The following is a 25,905-nucleotide window of genomic DNA, read 5'->3' on the forward strand; positions in this document are numbered from 1 at the left end:
CTACCCAAATGCACTATATAGAAAGTATATTATTGGTATATAACACCACAGCTTCAATCAAATTTTTTGGGGGGCAACTGGTATATCACACCAGTAGAAATTATTTGTTCCAATAGTGTTTGTCACGCTGTGTATCTGCGGTAAAACAGCAAAACTGCAAACAAATGCTGCACTACCTAAATGCACTATATAGAAAGTATATTATTTGTATATAGCACCCCTGTTTCAATCATTGGTAACTGGTATATCACACCAGTAGAAATTATTTGTTCCAATAGCGTTTGGCACTCTGTGTAGCTGCAGTATCGCAGCAGAACCGCACACAACTGATGTACAATACAAATGCACTATAATATACTTTTTATGTTAGAAAGTATGTTATAAATATATTACACCCCTCAGTAAGTCACACCTATCGGTAGCACGCCTATATCAGTCCTTAAAAGGACTTTTGTGGCCCTATTAGCTAGCTTTTTGTGCCCCTAACAGTCTGTCCCTGCTCCACACAGCAACCTCACCTTACACTGGCAAAAGACTGAATATAAAATGGCGGCCAGATCAGGTTTATTTCTAAGGTAGGGGGTATGTCCATGTGCTGAAATGTCTCAATTGGCTGTCCTGTACCACCTGATAAGAAAGTTAACTTTAATATCTTTCCCAGAAACTCAGAGGGGCTTCTGCACACACATAATGAGAAAGAGTTCCCTTAGACAAAGCTTAAATATTGTTGAAAAATCATGGCCTGATATTACTTGTTGTTAAAGTGCAGTGCCTTTCATGTTCACTATGTTCATATTACTTTACTAAGACCCTGGGTACCTTCATGTTTTTTATTTTCCTTTTAAAATTGGAAATAAAAATGTAATAAAAAGAATAAGCCATCAAAGTTTAAGTGCTGTAAGGGTCCTTTTAAATGGGAAATTTATACCAAGAGCTTCTTTGTTTGTAGACTTATATTAAAAATAGATGAAACAATATCACAAAGATCTGGTGATTTCTTTTTTAATTAAGAGGAAGAAGGTTTCTGTTTATATAAATCATCATCAAACAATGAATGCACATGACAACCAGAAAAACAGATGAATGACAAACAGCGAAGTAAACATTTAAATTCTGTCACATAGCAAAAAAAATTTTATTTAACCCCTCAATACCACACACCACCAACACTCATGGCCTCCCCTAACTATACAGCACTAAAAGCCTTTTCTTAGCACCCAACCTGTGATTACGTAGAAATAGCAGTTGTGCTATATGATCACATGCTTAGGCAGCAGCTATAATAAATAACTTCCACTACAAACTATAATCCCAGCTCCTTATCCATTGTTATGCCTCAATCAATAGTGATCGCTAGAATCACAAGAATACTAGCGCCACAGTGTATAACGCAGGCGCGCCGGACTGCAGACACTGCTGGCAGTTTGGGAGTTAAAATCCCACTGTCTTCCTGCTAAAGCTACATAGCTGGTTGTTGGTGTTCGCTCCCCCCCTCCCTTGGGGGGGGCGGGGTAATGGGTGAAGATACCACCCTTAGAGTTAATAAAAAGGAGGGTCATCCCTGTGTCCTGCCTCTTAGTCTCCGGCACCTCTGGAAGGAAGCTTCCTAACAAGGTATGGCCGACGACAGAGCCCTCCTGGCAGCCCTAGCTGCTAGAGTCCAGGAAAACCCAGCTTTCCTAACATCCCTCATTGCTGGCTTGCAGGAGCCCCCTCCTGCTATGCCTGCAGGGGACTCTTTAGTTTCTGGCCGCCCTAAACGGCGTACTAGAGCCCCAGCCAGACTCAGCTCTCCCTCCCTCCCTCCTCCACGTGGGAGAGGTTCAAAGCGGGGGTGCTCAGCCTCCAGCGTGTGTGCAGGAGTGTTATCAGCTCAGCCTGCAGCACGTTCTGGTCTCCCGCCCCCTGCTTCTTTCATTAACCCCCGAGCTTCCTCTGTCCCCTTGCCTGAGCTAGTGCCTAGTAACAGGGCTAGTGTGCACACATCTGCTGTGATCTCTGCCCCCACTCTGGCACTAAGTGCCCAGGCATCCCAGGTCCCTGGAGGGCAGCATACAGCTGCGCTCACCTGTGTTAATGAGCGGGGTAGCGATGTTTCCAGAGAGCTGGCCGGAGTGCAGTCAGTGCTTCCGGCAGCGTGGTCTGTGGCTCCGCCCCCCTCCAGTCCTCAGCAGTTTCCCGCTCCCTGGCAGGCAAGCTCCTCTCTCCTCAGCTCCCTGCTGCAGACTGTCAGCCCAGTATTATTGGGCAATAGAAATTCCAATGTGTCATCTGCAGATGAGCCCAGGGATGCCCCCTCTACCGAGGCACAGGCTCCTGGGAGTGCCAACAGTTGCACTAATGCTCCTTCCAACCCACCCCCCCTACCCCCCAATTCCACTCAGGCCACCCTGCCTGACTTTATTGTAGCCAATCCCACCACTTCCTCATCGCTTTTGGCACATTTAGGGCCCCCTACTGGGGTCTCTGCCCCTATTGCGCATATGGGGGAACGCCCCAATTCCAGAAGGTGCTCATCTGATGTATCCGACCGCCGTTACCGGCGCAGGTCGGCAGCTTGTCATCCACGTTGTTCCCGTCATCGTTCACGGTCTGCGCGGCGGTCCCACAGAAGTGCCCGCTCCAGATCGTCTCGTTGGCGGTCACCTTCATCATCGGAGGTCAGCTCCTGCAGCGATATCGCTGGCAGGTCTCATTCACGACGCAGAAGGGGTGCCCATGCATCAGCTGCACGGTCTTCTCGCGGGGCCAGCCGGGCCAGCGCGGTTCAGGATCCGAATCCTCCAATCGCTCCAGTCGAACCTCCAGGTCCTTCTACTACTGGTGAGTTGAATTTTACGGGGGCTTGGGGGGCCTCTTTGGGTCCTCAGTTGGTCCCGGTACTTAAATATTTATTGTCGCACTTGGACGGGAGTAATGCTGCTGCAGGTAAGCCCCCTCCTTCTGCCCCGCCTAGGGCAGGTGATCATAAAGAATCGCTATTCTGTGGCCTGTCTCCTCTGGGGGCGCACTTGGACATGGACACTATGGAGAAACTTTGGGCTAACCAATACATAGACATCTGGTCATTAGTTACTGTAGACCAGCATACTGTCGATAAAGAGCGCCCCCCCAATTCAGACAGGTTCATCGATCGCCGGCCCAAGGTGGAGCGCACCATGGGTAATTGGCTACAGGCCTTCTCGGTCTTGGGTTATGTCATGGCACAGAAGCACCCGGAGCGCTGCAGTGAATTATTTCTGTATTTGGAATCCGTTTATAGCGCCTATAAGTCTCACGGCGGTTCCGCCTGGTGGCGCTACGACGAGGAGTTCCGTAGGCGATTGGCGCTTCAACCGCATATCGGTTGGGGTGTCAAATCCACAGACCTCTGGTTGCGGCTGATGCTGTCACAAAAATCTGTGCCCTTTCTGTCAGCGGCACCCGGCCTCACTTCCAGCGGTCAGGGGCCTGTGTCAATCCGCAGGCCAGGATCCTGCTGGATGTATAACGAAGGCCACTGTAGGTTCTTCTCTCTATGTAAATTCAAACATGAGTGTTCCGTCTGCGGGGGATCTCATGCGGCCATTCGATGCCCTAAACAGCAGCCGGCCAGATCCAACGCATCCTCTACCGCAAAAGAGCCCAGTGAGCGTAGCAGAGATGTCCCCGTGGCTAGAGCTGTACCCCAATAAAAGGGCTTCCGCTGAGCTTAGGTTTGGTTTTTCCTTCGGTTTTTCCATCCCTTTTCGGTTATCCTGTCGCCCTAGCTGGGCGGGCAACCTTCCGTGTGCCTCCCGGTATTCGGAGGTTTTGCGGTCTAAAATTCGGAAGGAGGTTGAGTTAAGTAGAATAGTTGGCCCCTTTTTCATCCCTCCTTTTGATAATATCCGGGTTTCTCCATTGGGCAGTTTTTAGACATCATTTGTCCTTCCCCAAAGGCGATTCTGTCAATGACGGGATTTCTAAGGAGGACGCTACAGTCTCCTGTGTTTCCTTTGACAGGGCAGTCTCTTTACAGCTTAAATGGGACTTTCAGGTGGCGCAGTTTTCTGCTTTCTTACAACGGCCATACGTGCTGGCAGCTCCCGGATATTTCCAGCCCGACCTGTCCCTGTTTACTGACTCGGCAGGTTCTGTCGGTTTTGGTGCCATCCTAGGTACGCAGTGGTGCGCATCTCCCTGGCCTCAGGAGTGGCGCACGGCGGGCCTTTGTTCCAATATTACTTTGTTGGAACTTTTTCCCATTATAGTGGCCATCGAATTATGGGGACCTTCGCTACAAAATAGGAGGGTATGTTTTTGCACGGATAACATATATGTGGTTCATTGCGTTAACCGGTTGTCTTCCTCATCCCCCCCGGTTTGGGCTTTGTTCGGCACCTGGTGTTAAGATGTTTACAGGATAATATTTATTTTCGTGCCTCTCGTGTTCCAGGTATCATTAACAGCGCTGCTGATGCGCTTTCTCGTTTCATTGGCAGGAGTTCCGGACCCTAGTGCCAGCAGCTTCACCGGAGGGCTCCATGTGCCCGGCCCATCTCTGGGACATCCCGCTGAGCGAGTGACTCCTTTCATCAGAGCCTCAGTGGCTCCTAGTCCCTGGACGGGTTATGGTAAGGCCTGGGCTGGCTGGGTAGCGCTAGCAGGGACCCATCTGGTCCATTCCTCTGTGTCGGATCGTCTGAGCGTAACCATCGACTTATTTTGCAGGGAAAGGAAAGCCGGCGTTTCCGCGTCCGTTATCCATCGCCGCTTAGCCGGGGTTAGCTTTTATTTTAGGTTATTGGGTTGGGCGTACGTCACCAAATTTTTCTTAGTCCGCCAGGCCCTTATTGGCTGGCGGAAAGGGGGCTGTGCGGAAAGAGCATCGGCGCCCGGTTACATTTCATCTACTGGTCCAACTGCTTCAGGCCTCGCAACAAGCTTGCCCTTCCCCGCAGGAAGCATTTTTTTCTGAGCTTTTCGGATAAGCGAGCTCCTCCCCCCCCGTCCAAGTTCCGGCCAGGGGGTGTTTTACAAGAGGATGTCCTTATTACGGATTCCTTGGTGCGCATTCGCCTCCGCCGGTCAAAAAAACTGATATTTTGGCCGGGTTTCTAGCGTGTCGTTATATCGCATTCCCGGCCCTGCTGGCCCAGTCGCGGCGACCTCGGAATTTGCGGCATCTCGCCCTCCATGCCCCTCGTTTTTATGCCATGCAACGTCCTCCCCTCTCACCCGCTTTCAATTTTGCTCGGTTTTTCGGCGCTGCTTAACTGTCCTCGGTTGCCTGCCGGGGGATTATGGGTCACATTCTTTCAGGATTGGCGCGGCGACGGAGGCTGCCAGGGCGGGGTTACCTGATGCTGAAGTGCAACGTATTGGTCGCTGGAAGTCTAATTGTTTTGTGTCTTATGTCCGCCCTGACTTGCTTTAATTTTCTTGCAGATTCCCCTCGACCCACGGTCTGTTTTGTGGGGCATTCGTACCTGTTCTGGGCTTGTCAGAGAACTGAATCAAGACCCGGCGGTCGGTGCCTGGGTTTACGGAATGTGGAAGTCATTTGGCGTGGCCTTCGCTGGTCGCAGGTTTTGCTGGAAACGGTTCACCTCAGCACGTTTGCACGCTCCCCTGTGATTCTGGTGATCCATGCTGGGGGTAATGACCTCTGCGTGCTGAAAGTAGCAGAGCTCATTACCCTCATTAGAGCGGATTTGGAAAGAATTCCTACTTTCTTTCCCAAAGTGGTTATTGGATGGTCTGAGATGATCCCCAGGGTCACTTGGCAGGGTGCGAGGGATTCCGGTTCAATTGAGAGGGCCAGAAGGTCCATTAATGCTAGAATATCCTGTTCTGTTCGATCCCGGGGTGGAGTAGTTATTCGCCACTACCAGCTGGAGGGTGACGACCAGCGTTTGATGCGGCCCGGTGGTGTGCACCTCAATGATATTCGCTTAGACAATTTCCACTCTGGCCTGCAGGATGGGGTTAAGCAAGCCTTGTTTTTGCTGGGTGGGGGTCGGAGCGCCGTGTAGAGGTACACGGGCTCCTCCGTGGAGGTCGGAGGATTACAAGAGTTACAACGGAGGGGAAGGCGGACTTGCGCACCAATGTTTGGTGTGGCATAGCGCTTCTCGCACTCCGGGGACCGGCTTTGGGCCGGGCAGTTTATAGTTGATGGTTATTCTCAAAGGATTGAGTCTAAAATAATGAATAAGAATAAAGCTGTGACCGACCTTCCACCCACAAAAATTTGGCTGTTAGTGTCGTTTTTTCCAGGCAGAGAGACAGGAGTTTGTGTGAGGTGTGTCAGTTGTCTGCAGTCTACTAGCGCCACAGTGTATAACGCAGGCGCGCCGGACTGCAGACACTGCTGGCAGTTTGGGAGTTAAAATCCCACTGTCTTCCTGCTAAAGCTACATAGCTGGTTGTTGGTGTTCGCTCCCCCCCTCCCTTGGGGGGGCGGGGTAATGGGTGAAGATACCACCCTTAGAGTTAATAAAAAGGAGGGTCATCCCTGTGTCCTGCCTCTTAGTCTCCGGCACCTCTGGAAGGAAGCTTCCCCCCCCTCCCTCCCTTTGGTTATTTTTCCGATGTTTTGCATGTTTATTTTCAGATCTGATTTAAGTCACAGCAGGAGGTCGGAGGATTACAAGAGTTACAACGGAGGGGAAGGCGGACTTGCGCACCAATGTTTGGTGTGGCATAGCGCTTCTCGCACTCCGGGGACCGGCTTTGGGCCGGGCAGTTTATAGTTGATGGTTATTCTCAAAGGATTGAGTCTAAAATAATGAATAAGAATAAAGCTGTGACCGACCTTCCACCCACAAAAATTTGGCTGTTAGTGTCGTTTTTCCAGGCAGAGAGACAGGAGTTTGTGTGAGGTGTGTCAGTTGTCTGCAGTCTAAACGGCTCCCTTCATTTGTTATTGTCAGCCCTTGCTTTGGTTTTCAGGGCCAGATCTAGCTTGAAATCATCCAAATACCTGTGGCAAAAATGGCCACCCCAACAAAACATAATAATATTCATATTTCGACAAGTAAATAAAAACGAATTACTAACTTTGACGGCTCTAATTGATTAACTGAGATTTGCAGATCTACAGTATAGGCTTTTATATATTGAGTGAAAATCTTTTTTAACAAGACAACTTTCAACCAAAGGGCCAAAAGGAGGTCAAATTTTGTGTACTTGATTCCCTTTCACCTAATTCATGTTTGGCAGGCAGGCTGGCCTTAGATTTATGAAGTTATTACGTGAAGTTTCACGAGACTTCATGAAGCAATAACTTTGTCTCATCGGAGCCAATAAATTCTAATATTGTACGGCGCTCCTGCTCCGTACAGTATTAGAACAAAGTTTTATGTAAATTCACTCATCCCTAGTTTTAGCCATTAGCAACAAACACACACAAAAAATGTAGTTTCTAACAATCTAATGGAATAATGTTGTAGTTTGCATGGCCATGCAGTTGTCAGTTGTCATGGCCATCCCAATAACTATACACATGGGTAAGGATATTACAGAAAGGAAGGTAACTGAAACAGTTTTGCAATTCCTGTAATTTTTTTTCATTTTGTGGTTCACAAGCTAGAAAACAGAGAATTTAAAATGCATTTTTTTATGAAAAGCAAGTTTAGTGATAATTTCTTGGATAGGACAATCCAACATTACATATCTTGCTGGCCCAATGTTGTAATGACTTCTGGAATAACTGGGTTGATCAGAGGTCTGGCACCTGCAAAATTTCAAAGGGTAATAAATAGTGATGGACGAACATCTGATGGGACGGTTCGCGAATGCTATCGCTCGAATTCGCTAAAATGTTTGCGAACCGCAGGTTTGCGGTGGGTCCTATTCATTTTAATGGCAAGCATTCTTTTTTTATCAGCGAAATTTTGGCAAAGTATTAATCGCAAAAGCACATGCGCTAGGAAGGCGTGGCCTACAGCAACTGGTTTGCACCGACTAGCAATTAGATGGATGCGATGGTTGAAACGAAGTTCAGACGAAGATGTTCTGGTGACTGTAAGTAATCTGTAAGTAGTGCATTTGATTACATTTCACCTGCTTGTCTGAACAATCGCTTTATATGCATAAAGAGTGTTATAAAAAAAATTGCCGGTACGAACTTCTGCGATTCTAATTTTTCTTAAGTGCACAAAACTTCACATTTTATAAGGTCTCACTAGATATTATTGATTTTTGCACTAAGTATTTCTGTGACATCCCACCCACTATGTTAGTAGCATATTTGTATGGAAAGCATAGAAATATATTTAACATGCACATTGGACATCCATTGTCATACCGCACACTATATTCCGCACACACACACTATATACCCCACACACACACTATATACCGCACACACACACTATATACCGCACACACACACAGACACACACTATATACCGCACACATACACAGAGTTTATAGATTATAGTTTGTATCCTGTTGGTCAGGACTCAGGAGAAGCTTTCTTTGTCAGATCGCCAGTATTTGCTCATTCATTTACCCAGGGTGCATCCCGGGGAGGCGAACCAGCTGTACACCCCATACCTTACCATCACTTTACTAGACAGGTACATTACATCTCTGTTTAGCTGGACAATATCTGATAGCTCAGACCCCACCCACATACAGTCGTAATACAATCCCATCTTCTAACCACAACAGTAAGGCCGCATGCACACGAGCGTGTTTTTTCACAAATACGGACCGTAAAAAAACGGGCTGCTGTCCTGCAGATTGGATGAGCGCACGGCGTCAATGGTAGATCATACAAGTGTATCACAGTACAGCGGTGGTGGCCAGAAGGGCAAGCCGTCATCATAGCAACCAATGACGCCGTGCGCTCGTCCACTCTGCAGGACGGGTTTGTGCGGTCCGTAGTTTTGAAAAAACACGCCCGTGTGCAGTTGGCCTAAATCTAATATTTCCACTTCAAAGCATTAAATACTTTTTGCAGTTTACTTGAGTAAATTATTTTCAATACTATTATTGTTAAAAATTGGGATTATATGCTTGCATTTTTATCCTACAGCAGATGTTGGAGTGGGGATATGACCGCACCCGGTCCCACGCCAAGAAGCAGCGAATTGTGTGGGAGCTGGCCTATGAGATCTGGCTCCAAACGGGTGTAAAACACCGCCGTCTGGCCATTATAAAAAAATGGTCAGACATGAAGAGAAGACGGCCCCGGTTTATAAAAAGAATCTGGGACAAAAAATGCCCAGGTAGATGCATAAATAACTTTTGTATGTTTTGCCAACACTCTGTAATGTATACAGTGCTAAGCAAAAGTCTTCACCCCCCCTTGACTTCGTTCTATTTTTTGTTGTCTCACCCCCTGGAATTAACATGGATTGTTTGAGAATTTGCATCATTTAACTTGTAGAACATGCCCACAACTTAGACCTTTTTTTAAATTGGTTAATTGTTAAGCATACAAAAAATAGGACAAAATAATAGAAAAGGTCAATATGCATACCTATTCACCCCCCTAAAGTCAATACTTTGTAGAGCCACCTTTTGCGGCAATCACAGCTCCAAGTCGCGTTGGATAAGTCTCTATGAGCTAGCCACATCTTACCACTGGGATTTTTGCCCATTCCTCCTTGCAAAACTGATTCAGCTCCTTCTAATTGGATGGTTTGCACTTATGAACAGCAATCTTTAAGTCTGACCACAGATTTTTTACTGGATTGAGATCTGGGCTGTGACTCGGCCATTCCAACACATTTACATGTTTCCCCTTAAACCACTCAAGTGTTGCTTTAGCAATGTGTTTTGGGGCATTGTCCTGCGGAAGGCGAACCTCCGTCCAAGCCTCAAATCACGCACAGAGTGGGACAGGTTTTGCTCAAGAATATCCCTGTCCATGTTTCCTTCAACTCTGACCAGTTTCCCAGTACCGGCTGCTGAAAAACATCCCCACAGCATGATGCTGCCACCACCATGTTTCATTGTGAGGATGGTGTTCTTTGCGTAATGTGATGTGTTGACTTTGTGGCAGACAAGTGACGGACTGAACCATCACTGTGTCCGCAGTACAAGCTAGCCTCCTTCCTATGGGCTATGGACCCAGGACTATGGAGACCCACACTCTGACCTATTTGAGTTAGAGGGAACGATAAACCATTATTTTTTGGTTGAGTTTATAGGCCACATCTTTCCTATTCCCCATTAAAGTTGCATGGTGTGAATCCATAAACGTAATAAGGGTTAACTCTGCACTGAGACTCCCAATGAATTTGTTAGTTTATTTGTCCTTTTGTTCTATTGTGTTAGTGATGGGATTAAGTAGTAGCCGACTCTGGTGTAGAGAAGTAGATCATCTAATGATACACTCAGGAGTAGAGTTGAGCGGACACCTGGAGGTTCGGCCAAACTTCGGAAAAAAGTTTGAGTTCGGGACCCGAACTTGACCCGAACTTGACCCCAAACCCAAGCCCCATTGAAGTCAATGGGGACCCAAACTTTTGAGCACTGAAATGTCTGTAAAAATGTCATAGAAAGGGCTAGAGGGCTGCAAATGGCGTCAAAATGTGGTTAAGAGAATGGCAAGTGCTCTGCAAAACAAATGTGGATAGGGAAATGACTTTAAATAACATAAAATACTTAAAAAAAACATAATAATCTTGATCTAGGAGGACCAGGTCCATATGGAGAAGGAGGTTGAAGAGGCGGTGGATGTGGCGGTGTCGGTGGAAGCGGCGGTGGAGGAGGAGGTAGCCTACACTGGTTTTTGGGTTTAAATTTTTTATACACCCCAAAACATTGGGAAATATAACCTGTGATAATCCCCTCCAGTCATGCTAAACACACGTTCAGACAATAGACTGGCTGCAGAGCAGACCAGCACCTCCAAGGGGTAAAGGGCAAGCTCAGGCCATGTGCCCAATTTGGAGACCCAGAAGTTGCAGGGGCTGACCCCTGTCAGTCAGTTCGTGTAGCCATGTGCATACTTACTGCCCCACCATGTCGCACGTCCCCGTGATGTTCACGATCCAATTTAAAAACTGCTCTATCAACTTTCAATGTTCTTTTATGCGCCTACCATGGTGATTACGGGTGGCGGGGAATCAGGGTTCCAGGTCAGAGAGGGAGCGTGAAAAAGAGACCACATCCAAGGGAGGATTCATTTTTTCAAATTTAAAATTATGGAGTTGAAATATGGGAGAAATTATTAAAGCATAAAAGTGTGCCAACTTTTCGAAGTTTAAGCATTGAATGTATGGATGTGGTGCGCATTAATTACTGAATAATTTATACAATTTTTTATTTATTTTTTACCGCTCCACTAGGTATAGCAGTGGTACTATACACACCACAATTGGTGAATTTCACCCTAAAATGTAAATGACAATTTATTTATTTATTAACCGGCCTACTAGGAATAGCAGTGGTACTATACACCCAAAAATTGGCTAATTCCACCCGAAATAGTAAATGACAATTTTTTTTTGGTTTAACCTGTCTACTAGGTATAGCAGTGGTACTATACACACCAAAATTGGTGAATTTCGCCCTAAAACGTAAATGACAATTTTATTTTATTTTTACCGGCCTACTAGGTATAGCAGTGGTACTATACACCCAAACATTGGTTAATTTAACCCTAAAAAGTAAATGACAATTTTTGCTTAACCTGTCTACTAGGTATAGCAGTGGTACTATACACACCAAAATTGGTGAATTTCACCCTGAAATGTAAATGACAAAGTAATATAAAATATAACACGATGGACAAATAATATAAAATATAACACGTACAAAAAAAATATATATATGGATTTATGAGGTGGAGTTCCATTTGGAGTAGGAGTTTGAGGAGGCTGTGGACTCAGCGGAGTAGGTGGAAGCGGCGGTGGAGGAGTATGAGATAGCCAACACAGGTTTTTGGTTTTAATTTAGTAAAATTAAGGTACACTCCAAAAGAGTGTGAAATATCCAAAATACAAACATGAGCAATTGCACTGCAGTATAACAATCGCTGCTACGTGCCGGTATACATGTCTATTCTGCACAAGGTACGGACAAGCCCTGAGGGATCCATGCCTGGTTCATTTTAATGAACGTGAGCTTGTCCACATTGGCTTTGGACAGGCGGCTGTGCTTGTCTGTGATGACGCCCCCTAGCGTGCTAAACACACGTTCAGATAATACACTGGCTGCAGGGCAGGCCAGCACCTCCAAGGCATAAAGGGCAAGCTCAGGCCATGTGCCCAATTTGGAGACCCAGAAGTTGAAGGGGGCAGACCCGTCATTCAGTACGTGTAGGTGTGTGAACACATACTGCTCCACCATGTTGGTGAAATGCTGCCTCCTGCTAAGACGTTCCATATCAGCTGGTGGTGCTGGTTGTTGTGGCATGCTGACAAAGCTTTTCCACATTTCGGCTATGCTAACCCTGCCTTCTGAGGTGCTGGCGGTGCCCCAGCTGTGTTGACGACCTTTTCCTCATCCTCTGCCTTCGCCTTGTGCTTCCACTGTGCCCCCGATGTCAGGTGGGAATGCCACCAGCAGCAATTGTAATAGAAAACTGCAGCACTCTCCAGCCTTGATCTTTCCAAACTTTATTTCACCAATACAAATGCGACGTTTCGATCTGTGTGATCTTTCTCAAGCAATTTAACAATGTGAACTAAGAACCGGATACATATACCCTACTAAGTTGGTCACATGACCTAATCAATTATGTTAATACACCATTAAAAAAAAGAAGGACTGTGAGTACCGCCCCTTCCACTATTCGTCCTACAGCGGGGTTAACTTAATGTGTCATTCTCAAACATCATATACTGTGCATACATATATATAGATACAACTCCATCAACTTACTGCAATGCAAAATGTGGACCGGGGGAAACCGTCACTGAGGTAGACTTCAATGGCATGTGCGGCCGATCGCATCACTTCCCTCGGCGTTCCTCCATATCGAATGCGCCTGCGTGTCTACCTCATGACGTCAGCCTCAGGACGCTCAACTGGTGCCATGGAGACCGGGCGCCTCCCATCCACGTCACCACTGAAACAAAGCACGCATGCGCACCCAGCCTCAGCGGCGATAGGATCCAGTGCCGAGCCTCCCGTCACTGTATAACGCCCCAATGGCTGCTGCCATGGTAACCTTACATATAGTGTCCTCCTCTGTACAAAGCTTGCAAACAAGGTTTCTATGTTATTATATATATCCTCTATATTCCACCCATAATAAGGGGCAAATCGGTCCATGAGCATTGTTAATAGGGGTTGGTTGAACATAGATGTTCACTTAAGAGACCTTTTAACAAGGAGAACATGAATGGCTACGTGAACCAGGTGTCCACTACTCGTCCATATCTTAGGATCAGAATACCCAGTCACTAGGTTGAGTTTAGCCTCATGATAATTAATTCGGGGTCCATAAACTCATATACACAGGGCGGCACTATTCAGTCCAGAGCACAAGAGGTGATCACCACTCCTGTTCTAGAGTGAACCAGCGCCCACCCCCATCTAACAATCGTGATGGTCACAATGGCAACACATCCCCCCCAATCATGGGGTTGACACATATAGCCTTGGACCACCCCATGCAGTTTTAGGGGGGCATACCCTCCAACCAGGAGGGACGTCCGTCCTATATATTCAACCATTCAAACCTATCCAGTCAGGTAATAGGTATCCCCGTCTCCGGGTATACATCTATAAATCCGACCACTAGGTCATCTCATACAATTCAACCCCCTCCACTATAAACACATATACCATACAGCCACTCTACAGAGGCTGTGCATCTCAAAATCCCATATATGGAGCAAGTGGTGAAAACCATGTGTTATAATCCAATGAATCTTGAATAGATCCAAAATTTGCCCCCTCATGGGGTGAATACAGAAATAAACCCAAAATATTGTTAAACATAATTGGCTACCATTCGATTATCTATGCTCAGTCACCTCAGTCCGCATCCCCAGGTCACATCCGCATACACGGTCATCTATAAAAAGAAGACAGAGAAATTATGTGAATGTGAGAAAAATAAAAAGTTACAAAATCATTAAAATAATCTCAACCTATCAGGTTGGGTACTAACTTCATTTAAAAAAATTAAATTTATACTTACGTCTACCAGCGTGCGCTTGTACTCGCGCATGTTACGATCACGCTCCAGTGGCGGAATTAAGGAAGGTATGTTGTCCTTGTAACGGGGATCCAGCAGCGTGGCCACCCAGTAATCAGCACAAGTTAAATGTGGGCAACTCGGTGGTCGTTGCGGAGACACTGCAGCATGAAATCGCTCATGTGCGCCAGGCTGCCCAGAGGCAACGAAAAGCTGTCCTCTGTGGGAGGTGTATCGTCTGTGTCCTCTGTATCCCCCCATCCACACACCAGTGATGGCCATGAGCTGGTCTGGGTGCCACCCTGCTGTGAACATGGTTCCTTCTCCTCTATCTCCTCCTCCTCATCCTCCACCTCCTCATCCTCTAGAACTGTGCCCTGGCTAGACAATTGTGTACCTTGGGTTTGTGGGTGCAGGAACCCACCCTCGGAACCACTTGGGAATGACTGACAGGAAACCCTACAAAATTATCCCTCTTTCTCCTCCTCCTCCTCCTGTGCAACATCCTCTTCCATTATCGCCAGGAGCGTTATTTTTAAGGAGGCATAGAAGTGGGATAGTAACGCTGATAACGGCGTTATCGGCACTGGCCATGTTGGTGGAGTACTCGAAACAGCACAACAAGGAACACAGGTCTCGCATGGAGGCCCAGTCATTGGTGGTGAAGTGATGCTGTCCCGCAGAGCGACTCACCGGTGCATGCTGCAGCTGAAACTCCACTATCACCTGCTGCTGCTCGCACAGTCTGGCCAGCATGTGCAAGGTGGAGTTCCACCTTGTGAGCACGTCGCATATGAGGCCGTGAGCGGGAAGGCCGAACTTACGCTGCAGCACTGACAGGCGAGCAGCAGCAGGGTGAGATTGCCGAAAGCGCGCACATACGGCCCACACTTTATGCAGCAGCTCTGACATGTCAGGGTAATTTTTAAGGAATCTCTGCACCACCAAATTCAGCACATGCGCCAGGCAAGGGATGTGCGTCAAACCGGCTAGTCCCAGAGCTGCTATGAGATTTCGCCCATTATCGCACACCACCAGGCTGGGCTCTAGGTTGACTGGCACACCTGTCCACAGCTCCTGCGTGGTGTGGGGTTTGTCCCCCAAACAGATGTTTTAAAACTGCCTTCTGTCGTTTACCCCTGGCTGTGCTGAAGTTGGTGGTGAAGGTGTTACGCTGACCGGATGAGGAGCTGGTAGAGGATGAGGAAGCAGAGTAGGAGGAGGAAGCAACAGGAGGTAAACTGAAGCGCCCTGCAATCCTCGGTGGTGGAAGGACCTGCGCCAAACTGCTATCCACCTCAGGCCAGCCGCCACTGCATTCACCCAGTGTACTTTTATGGAGATATAACGGCCCTGACCGTGCTTACTGGTCCACGTATCCGTAGTGAGGTGCACCTTGCCACAGATGGCGTTGCGCAGTGCACAACTGATTTTGTCCCCTACTTGGTTATGCAGGGAAGGGATGGTTCGCCTTGAAAAGTAGTGGCAGCTGGGCAAGACGTACTGTGGGACAGCCACCGCCATAAGGCCTTTAAAACTATCCGTCTCCACCTGACGGAATTACAGCACTTCAAAGGTCAGTAATTTTGAAATGCTGGCATTTAGGGCTAGCAATCGTGGATGGGTAGGGGAGTACTTCCTCTTCCTCTCCAGCGTTTGGGAGATGGAGAGCTGAACGCTTCTATGGGATATTGTGGAGATGCTTGGTGACCCAGGTGTTGGTGTTGCCTGCAGATCCTCTATTTGCAGGGTGGCAGGTGGCACTGTCACTCCAGAGGTGGATAAAGAGGCTGAGACTGCAGCAGAAGAGGAAGCAGGAGGAGCCAGAGATCTTTCTTGGTTTTTGAGGTGTCTAATACACTGCAGCTCGTGCTTTGCACTTAAATGCCTGTAGAGATGTCGCGGACATAAAATTCTCCGTTCGCGAATGGCGAACGCAAATTTTTGCGAACGGCGAACCGTTCCGAAACGCCATAGACTTCAATAGTCAGGCAAATTTTAAAACCCACAGGGACTCTTTCTGGCCACAATAGTGATGGAAAAGTTGTTTCAAGGGGACTAACACCTGGACTGTGGCATGCCGGAGGGGGAATCATGGCAAAACTCCCATGGAAAATTACGTAGTTGACGCGGTTTTTAATCCATAAAGGCCATAAATCACCTAACATTCCTAAATTGTTTGGAATAACGTGCTTTAAAACATCCAGTGTGTGTATACGATCAGGTATGATGTTATATCAATCAGGTAGTGCAAGGGTTACGCCCGCTTCACAGTGACAGACCAAACTCTGACAGACCAAACTCCCCGTTTAACACACCGTAAACAACCGTAAACAGTCCATTTGTACAACCGCAAACTCCCCATTTGCACAATGTTGGATACCAAGCTAGCCATGTCCCGTTCCTTGTCCTCACTGACGTCATTGAAGGTCTCTTCCTCTACCCATCCACGTACAACACCAAGGGTCCCCGAAAGGTGACAACAAGCCCCCTGGGACGCCTGCTGTGGTTGGTCTTCCACCTCCTCAAAGCTACCTTCCTTCTCTGACTCCTCTTCTTCAGACTCCTCTCTCTCTGTGTTGCCGCAGGTCCAGCAATCGTTTGACTGACCAATCGTTTGTGAAAAGAAATTTCAGCCTGGTACCTTCCACTGTGGTGTCCCAATAGCTACAAATTTTTTGAAGGCCTCAGACTCCACCAGCTTGCATGGTAAAAGCTGGCAGGCTAAGAGTTCCGACAAGCCAGCTGTCAGACGCCGGGCAAGGGGGTGACTCTGTGACATTGGCTTCTTACGCTCAAACATTTCCTTGACAGACACCTGACTGTGTGCAGATGAGCAGGAACTGCTCAAGGCTCAAGGCGGAGTGGCGGATGGTTGAGAGGGGGCAAGGAGGATAGCAGTGGTTGACGTGGCTGAAGATGCTGTACTAGGAGGATGATGGTGGCTTTGAGTTTGTGTGCTGCTTGTACTCGTCATCATGTGTTGATCCCATAGGCGTTTGTGATGTGAGATCATGTGCCTTCGCAAAGCAGTTGTACCTAGGTGGGTGTTGGACTTCCCATGACTCAATTTATTTTGGCACAGGTTGCAAATGGCATCGCTGTTATCAAAGGTAGACACACAAAAAAAAATGCCACACTGCTGAGCTTTGCAATGACTGCATTCTGGTGGTGTCAACAGCATGCGTTGATTGGCGTGCTGTCTGGCTGACCCCAGGTGCCGATACATGCTGTCTGACTGTGCCACTAGCTCCTTGCGACGGCCTCCCCCTGCTTCCAACTCGTCTCCTCCGCCTCTCTGTCTCCCCATCTGAACTTTCCCCCTGTTCTTCTTCTCTTCGAGCGGGCACCGACGTGACATCCATGGACACATCGTCATCATCAACCTCTTCACTTTTATCTGACAACTCAGCAAAGGAAGCAGCAGTGGGTACAACATCATCATCATCATCACATCATACGTCCATGTGTGTAATGTTGCCTGACTGAGACATATCCCTGTTATCTACATCCTCTGGCAATAATGGTTGTGCATCACTTATTTCTTCCAACTGATGTGTAAATAACTCCTCTGACAGATCAAGTGAAGCAGCTGTGGTGTTAGTGTTGGTGGTGGCGGCAGGCGGGCGAGTGGTAACGTGAGAGGTGCCCGAAGCTGAGCTGGAGGAGGATGGTGCGTAAAGGTTCCGAGCGGAAGCTGTAGAAGATTGGGTGTCCTGTGTTAGCCAGTCATCTATGTCCTCAGAACTTTTTGAGTTCAGGGTACGTGGCCTCTAAACACTGAGCATTATTCTAGGGCCAAAGGGAATCACAGCACCACGACAGCCTCTGCGGGGTGGCCGGCCTCTGATTCGTTTAGTTGTACTATGCGTGCAAGCTACTCTGACACCAGATATAGACGCTGTAGGCCTGACACAAACGCTTGCAGACAACTAACTGCTATTATATTACAGTCAAAATTGTTGTGTTTTTTTTTTAAATGCAAGCTACTGTGACACCAGATATAAGTGGCACTAGTGGCACTGGCAGAAGTTGGCAGAGTAGACGCTGTAGGCCTGACACACGCTTGCAGACAACTAACTGCTATTATATCACAGTCAAAATGGTATTTTATTTTTTTCAAAGTTTTTTTTTTTTATGTAATCTACTGTGACACCAGATATGAGTGGTGCAACTGGGCACTGGCAGTAGTGGGAACAGTACACGCTGTAGGCCTGACACACACGCTTGCAGGAAACTAAATGCAATTATATTACAGTCAAAAACGTTTTGTTTTTTTTTAAATGCAAGCTACTGTGACACCAGATATGAGTGGTGGCACTGGGCAAGTGGGCACAGTATACGCTGTGAGCCTGACACACACGCTGGCAGGCAACTGCAATTATATTACAGAGAAAAAAAAAAGCAGACTGAAGTACTAGCCCTAAAAAGAGCTTTTTGGGGTGCTGTCAGGACGCTGTCCTTACAGCAGAGATTAGATGAGTCTTTCAGGACTGGAGTGGACACTGAATACACTGGGCTAGCTATCGATTTCCCTATTAAATCAGCAGCAGCTACACTGTCCCTCCTCTCACTAGGGCCTCTTTCACACTACTGTTTTTTTTTCCCGTTTTGCGGGCCGTTTTTTGCGTTCCGTATACGGTCCGTATACGGAACCATTCATTTCAATGGTTCTGCAAAAAAACGGAATGTACTCCGTATGCATTCCGTTTCCGTATTTCAATTTTTCCGTTCCGTTAAAAGATAGAACATGTCCTATTATTGCCCGCAAATCACGTTCTGTGGCTCCATTCAAGTCAATGGGTCAGCAAAAATAACAGAACACATACAGAAATGCATCCGTATGTCTTCCGTATCCGTTCCGTTGCTTGCAGAGCAATCTATTGAAAATGTTATGCCCAGCCCAATTTTTCCTATGAAATTACTGTATACTGTATATGCCATACGGAAAAACGGAACGGAAAAACGGAACGGAAACGGAAACACAACGGAAACAAAAAACGAAACAACGGATCCGTTTAAAACGGACCGCAAAACACTGAAAAACCATACGGTCGTGTGAAAGAGGCCTAAGACTGCAGCTTCCGAATGAATCTAAAATGGATGCTGTCCAGGAGGTGGGAGGGTCTAGGTGGGAGGGTCTAGGAGGGAGGGTATGCTGTTGATTGGCTGGAATGTGTCTGCTGACTGTGAGGTACAGGGTCAAAGTTTGCTCAATGATGACGATTAGGGAGCGGACTGAACATCGCATATGTTCGCCCGCCGCGGTGAACGCGAACAAGCTATGTTCGCCGGGAACTGTTCGCCGGCGAATACTTCGGGACATCTCTAGACCTGGGCCACGTCCCTTATTTGACGCTCTCCTCATATTTTTTGAATTTAGGATCTTGCCCTAAATAGGTGTTTAATTAATAGTAGAATAGAACGACAGTATGTAAAGGGTGTATCTCACACGGCCTGAACCAGACTTAGCCTGAATTAAAGATTTCCTTGCACAAAATGGCTGTATGTCATATGGCTGTATTTCAAATGCCTGATTCAAAACACTGTATGTAGAGGGAGTATCTCACAAGGTCTGAACCACTGTAGGCCTGAAGTAAATATATCTTTGCACAAAATGGCTGTATTTAAAATGGCTGTTTTTAAAATGCCTGATTCAAAACCCTGTATGTAGAGGGGGTATCTCACATGGTCTGAACCACTGTAGGCCTATAGTAAATATATCTTTGCACAAAATGGCTATATTTCAAATGGCTGTATTTCAAATGTTTGTACCTCAAATGGCTGAATTAAACCCCTGTATGTATAGGGGATATCTCCCACGCCCTGAATCAGTGTAAGCCTGAATTAAAGATTTCTTTGCACAAAATGGCTGCATTTCAAGTGGCTGTATTTCAAATGGCAGAATCAAACCCCTGTATGTATAGGGGGGATCTCACACGCCCTGAATCAGTGTAGGCCTGAAGTAAATATATCTTTGAACACAATGGCTGTATTTCAAATGGCTGTATTTCAAATGCCTGTTTCAAACCCCTGTATGTAGGGGGGTATCTCACACGGTCTGAACCAGTGTATGCCTGAAGTAAATATTTCTTTGCCCAAAATGGCAGTATTTTAAATGGCTGTATTTCAAATGGTTGTATTTCAAATGCCTGATTCAAACCCCTGTATGTAGAGGGTGTTTCTCACACGGTCTGAACCAGTGTAGGCCTGAAGTAAATATATCTTTGCACAAAATGGCTGTATTTCAAATGCCTGATTCAAACCCCTGTATATAGGGAGGTATCTCACACGGTCTGAACCAGTGTAGGCGCAAAGAAAATATATCTTTTAAAAAAATGGTTGTATTTCAAATGACTGTATTTTAAATGCCTGTTTCAATTTCTCTACTTCTATAATACATAGTAATACCTCCAAAAACAGATATTACTTTACATTCCCCGTATGTCTACTTCATGTTTGGATCATTTTGGGAATGATATTTTAATTTTTGGGGATGTTACAAGGCTTAGAAGTTTAGAAGCAAATCTTGAAATATTTCTGAAATTTTCAAAAACTCAATTTTTAGGAACCAGTTCAGGTCTGAAGTCACTTTGCGAGGCTTACATAATAGAAACCACCGAAAATGACCCCATTCTATAAACTACACCCTCAAGGTATTTAAAACTGATTTTACAAACTTTGTTACCCCCTTAGGTGTTCCACAAGAATTAATGGAATATAGAGATATAATTTCAAAATTTCACTTTTTTGGCAGATTTTCCATTTTAATATTTTTTTTTACTTTTACAAAGTAAGGGTTAACAGCCAAACCAAACTCAATATTTATGGCCCTGATTCTGTAGTTTATAGACACACACCATATGTGGGGGTAAACCGCTGTACGGGCACACGGCAGGGCGCAGAAGGAAAGCAATGACATACGGTTTTTCAATGCAGATTTTGCTGGACTTTTTTTTTTTTACACCATTTCCCATTTGAAGCTCCCCTGATGCACCCCTAGAGTAGAAACTCCATAAAAGTGACCCGATCTAAGAAACTACACCCCTCAAGGTATTCAAAACTGATTTTACAAACGTCGTTAACCCTTTAGGTGTTCCATAAGAGTTAGTGCAAATGGAGATAAAATTTCAGAATTTAAATTTTGGGGCAAATTTTCAATTTTAATCCATTTTTTCCAGTAACAAAGCAAGGATTAACAGCCAAACAAAACTCAATATTTATGGCTTTGATTCTGTAGTTTATATAAACACCCCATATGTGGTGGTAAACTGCTGTACGGGCACACGGCAGGGCGCAGAAGGAAAGGAATGCCATACGGTTTTTGGAAGGCAGATTTTGCTGGACTGTTTGTTTTTTTACACCATGTTCCATTTGAAGATCCAGCTTTCTCCACCACAATCGCTCCCAGATTTTGACCGCTGAAGGCCATTGTGGCTGAAACTTATGGTCATTGTACTCACCGATTGTGACTACCATTGTGATATGGGATTGTAACTTGATCATGTTGATGATGTAAAATGATACCATTAAAACTTGATTAATTGCAAATCTAAGAAGCTGTGTGCCGCAATTCTCTACTATTGTGTTACGACTACAAAGTCCTTGCAGGCACAAGCCAACAGAGTGCGGTAGTTCATCTAGTGACCATTTGAAGCCACCCTGATGCACCCCTAGAATAGAAACTCCAAAAAAGTGACCCCATTTTAGAAACTACGGGATAGGGTGGAAGTTTTTGGGTACTAGTTTAGGGTACATATGATTTTTAGTTGCTCTATATTACACTTTTTGTGAGGCAAGATAACAAGAAATTGCTGTTTTGGCACAGTTTTTATTTTTTGTTATTTACAACATTTATCTGACAGGTTAGATCATGTGGTATTTTTATAGACCAGGTTGTCACAGACGCGGCGATACCTAATATGTATACTTTTATTTTTATTTATGTACGTTTTACACAATGATTTCATTTTTGAAGCAAAAAAAACATGTTTTTTTGTTTCCATAGTCTGAGAGACATAATTTTTTCAGTTTTTGGGCGATTACCTTGGGTAGAATATGATTTTTGCGGGATGAGATGACGGTTTTATTGGCACTATTTTGGGGTGCGTATGACTTTTTGATCGCTTGCTATTACACTTTTTTTGATGTAAGGTGACAAAAAATGGTTTATTTAGCCCAGTTTTTATTTTTTTATTTTTTACAGTGTTTATCTGAGAGGTAGGGTCATGTGATATTTTTATAGAGCCGGTCGATACGGACGTGGCGATACCTAATATGTATACTTTTTATTTATTTAAGTGAGGCCGTACGAAGCGGCACGCTTCAGGGGAGGCCGGCATGAGGGGTTTTGTGAGCAAGGGTCAGGGAAGGTAAGGGTTAAGTGGATGAGTGCAGGGAAAAGGGGGAGGAGCTAGGAAGGGGCGGGAAGCGGCAGGCTGTAGTAGTGGTGAGGCAGGTCAGCGCCCGCCATTTTAGGAGCAGAGAGGCAGCATCTCCCTCCCTCCCGTAGTGTGTACTGGGATGTTTCAGGGCGGCAACGGTATATTATAGAGGGATGCATATAGGAAAAGTAATAAAAATAAAATAGGTGTATTTTCTAAATAAATAAAGGTATAAAAAAAAAATAAAAAAAAAATAAAAATAATAAAATATAATAATTTGACGGGGTGGTGGACGGAGTGTGTCTTTAAGTGTTGCGTTTGTCGCAGCAGTCGTGGCGGGGGGAGGTCATAGAAGCTGGGGCTACTGGATGGTAACGGTGAATGAGAGGGCCTCAATGGTGGGGCTGGACTCTCAGAGTTGGGGCACCTGGTTGGCTTGGTATGGCGTCCGTCAGTTGGTGTCCCCGAGCTTGTGGTACGCGACTGGGGGCAAGATGGAATTGCCGTGGTGGTTTGTGGTCGTTTAAGGTGCAGTTAGGCGGCTTCTAGGACCTCCCTCGTCAGTTAGACATGTATATATTTATATATATATGTCATTGTTATATCAAGTGTTATGTTTATTCATGTTATTTATATTATTTAATAAAAGACGGCTGCTGTGGCCGATTTAATCCAAGCAGTGGCTGTGTGTGGTTATTGGGAGAGGAAAAGGGGAAGGTTAGTTAGCTAAATGATGGGGTAGTGGACCCGAGCGTAGCCAATAACCCTACTCATGTAAGTTTTACACAATGATTTCATTTTTGAAGCACAAAAAAAAACATGTAGTGTTTCCAAAGGCTGATAGCCATCATTTTTTCAGTTTTTGGGCGATTACCTTGGGTAGGTTATGATGTTTGCGGGATGAGATGACGGTTTTATTGGCACTATTTTGGCATGCGTGTGACTTTTTGATCACTTGCTATTACACTTTTTGTGATGTAAGGTGACAAAAAATTGTTTATTTAGCACAGTTTTTATTCTTTATTTTTTTACAGTGTTCATCTGAGGGGTTAGGTCATGTGATATGTTTATAGAGCCGGTGGATACGAACGCGGCGATATCAAATATATATACTTTTTTTTATTTATGTAAATTTTACACAATAACAGCTTTTTTAAAACAAAACAAAAATGATGTTTTAGTGTCTCTCTGTATTCTGAGCCATAGTTTTTTTTTATTTCTTGGGCAAATTTCTCAGGTAGGGGCTCATTTTTTGAAAAGCCGCAAACCGCAGGTCTGAATTGACCTGCGGTTTGCGTGATCGCCGACATGGGGGGGTCACGGGACCCCCCCCCCCAGCATTTAGCCGAGGTGACTACTCAATGATTTCAGCAGGCACCGGCTTCTGCTGCATGGCTGTGATCAGAAATACACAGGGCGTACAGGTACACCCTGTGTCCTTAAGTACCAGGATATAAGGGCGTACCTGTACGCCCTGTGTCCGGAAGAGGTTAAACTTGAATTTAATACTTGCAGATCTGGAAAATGCTGTTTTTTGAAAAAAAGAAAAAAGTGTTTTTCAAACCCCAGAAAATGATGGGTGTATTTCTACCTTAAATTGCACTCTGACTAATACAGATGTTGTAGATTGCAATAAAAGTCTTTTTTTGTTAACAGAATATGAAAGCTGTATATATTAAACTTTGAATTTAACACTTGCAGATCTGGAAAATACAGCTTTTTGAAAAAAAAAAGTGCGTTTTTCAAACCCCAGAAAATGATGGTTGCATTTCTACCTTAAATTGCACACTGACTAATACAGATGTTGTAGATTGCCAAAAAAGTCTTTTTTTTGGTAACAGAATATGAAAGCTGTATATATTAAACTTGAATTTAACACTTGCAGATCTGGAAAATACTGTTTTTTGAAAAAAAATAAGTGTGTTTTTCAAACCCCAGAAAATGATGGGTGTATTTCTACCTTAAATTGCACACTGACTCATCCCGATGTTGTAGTTTGACCCCCAAAAATGGTGATTTGCAATGTCCCAAAAGCTCAGATGCAGTGCTGGAGCACTGAACATGCATAAAATGGCCGCCGCTGCCACCCACCTAACTAACAGAAATATACCATTTATTTTTTTTTATTTTTTGGTCAATGGCCTCAGGGCAGGGTAAAACGATTGTGTCCTGCACCCACACAACTATTTCTAGGTAGATCACTGAGTTAGAGTCTCTACTATTCTCTCCCTGAAATCACAAGTCCAGCAGCATCCTCTCCATACACTTGTAACAGCAGAGTGACGTGCAGCGCTGCATGACTCCAGCTTATATAGAGCCTGGGTCATATGATGCTCTGGCCAATCACAGCCATGCTATTAGTAGGCATGGCTGTGATGGCCTCTTGGGGCAAGTAGTATGACGTTTGTTGATTGGCTGCTGTGCAGCCTTTGAAAAAGCGCCAAGAAAGCGCTGAACTCCGAACCTGAACCCAAACTTTTACGGAAATGTTCGGGTACAGGTCCGGGGTCCAAAAATCCAAAAGTTTGGTACGAATTCAAACTTTACAGTTCGGGTTCGCTAAACTCTACTCAGGAGATAATCCCATCCCATGGGTCTCCTCTCGCCCTATTGTTTCATCAAGACACTGTGCAGGGGATGTCTTTTTGCATGCTGTTCATTTTTTATTGAGTAATGGTCATAAAGCTGACAGCCATTGCGATTATATATATATAGATCCCTCCATATTTGAATTTCTTTATATTTAATGTTGTTAAGATTTCGGAGTTGTTTATCTAAAATCTGAACATTCTGTGATCACAGAAGTTCCTATTCCCTCCATTTGGAGAAGACCATCGGCGGAGGCCGTGAAGGTGGTGGAGGTTGAGGAGGAAGAGGAGGAGGAGGCCGGACCCTCCCAGCCTATTGAGCCACCCACACCAGCTGTGGGAGAAGTTAAAGTGGTGGAGGTGGAAAGTGCTGGACCCTCCAGCACCACCCCATCTCAGGACTCGGAGGAAGAGGAGGCGATCACCAGCCCCTGCCAGGAGGGTAAAATGTGCATATAGCAATATGATTATGTATCCATAACATGTACATAAACATTAAAAGGGCCAACAATGAGGCGACAACATACACTATAGTAATACAAAAAAGAACACTGGACAATAACTCTTTAATCCAAATTAAAACCATTAACTTAACAAAAAAATAATATTAAACTCTATAGAACAATCACTAACTAATAAATCATCATAAATATCACAAACTAACATATTGAGATTTAAATCATCAATGTGTATAAAGACTTTAAATAAAATTTTATAAAAAAGTAAAATAAAATTGACAAACATACATATTTAGTACCGCCGTGTACATATCGACCGTCTCTATAAAAATATCCTATGATCTAACCCCTCAGGTGAATACTGTAAAAAAAAAATAAACAATAAAAAAAATATATATTTAGTC

General features: G+C 45.2%; 1 protein-coding gene across 1 annotated transcript; it reads left to right on the top strand.

Moving 5' to 3' along the window:
• The first annotated feature begins 2,355 nt into the window (after positions 1-2,355).
• LOC122926205 lies at positions 2,356-25,502 on the top strand. Its single transcript, XM_044277586.1, has 5 exons — positions 2,356-2,823; positions 4,464-4,595; positions 7,853-7,989; positions 9,008-9,200; positions 25,258-25,502. Exons 1-5 carry the CDS (start codon positions 2,484-2,486, stop codon positions 25,500-25,502), a joined length of 1,047 nt encoding a protein of 348 aa, XP_044133521.1. The 5' UTR covers positions 2,356-2,483.
• The last annotated feature ends 403 nt before the right edge of the window (positions 25,503-25,905 follow it).

This window comes from Bufo gargarizans, chromosome 2, assembly GCF_014858855.1.
Source record: "Bufo gargarizans isolate SCDJY-AF-19 chromosome 2, ASM1485885v1, whole genome shotgun sequence".
NCBI lineage: Eukaryota > Metazoa > Chordata > Amphibia > Anura > Bufonidae > Bufo > Bufo gargarizans.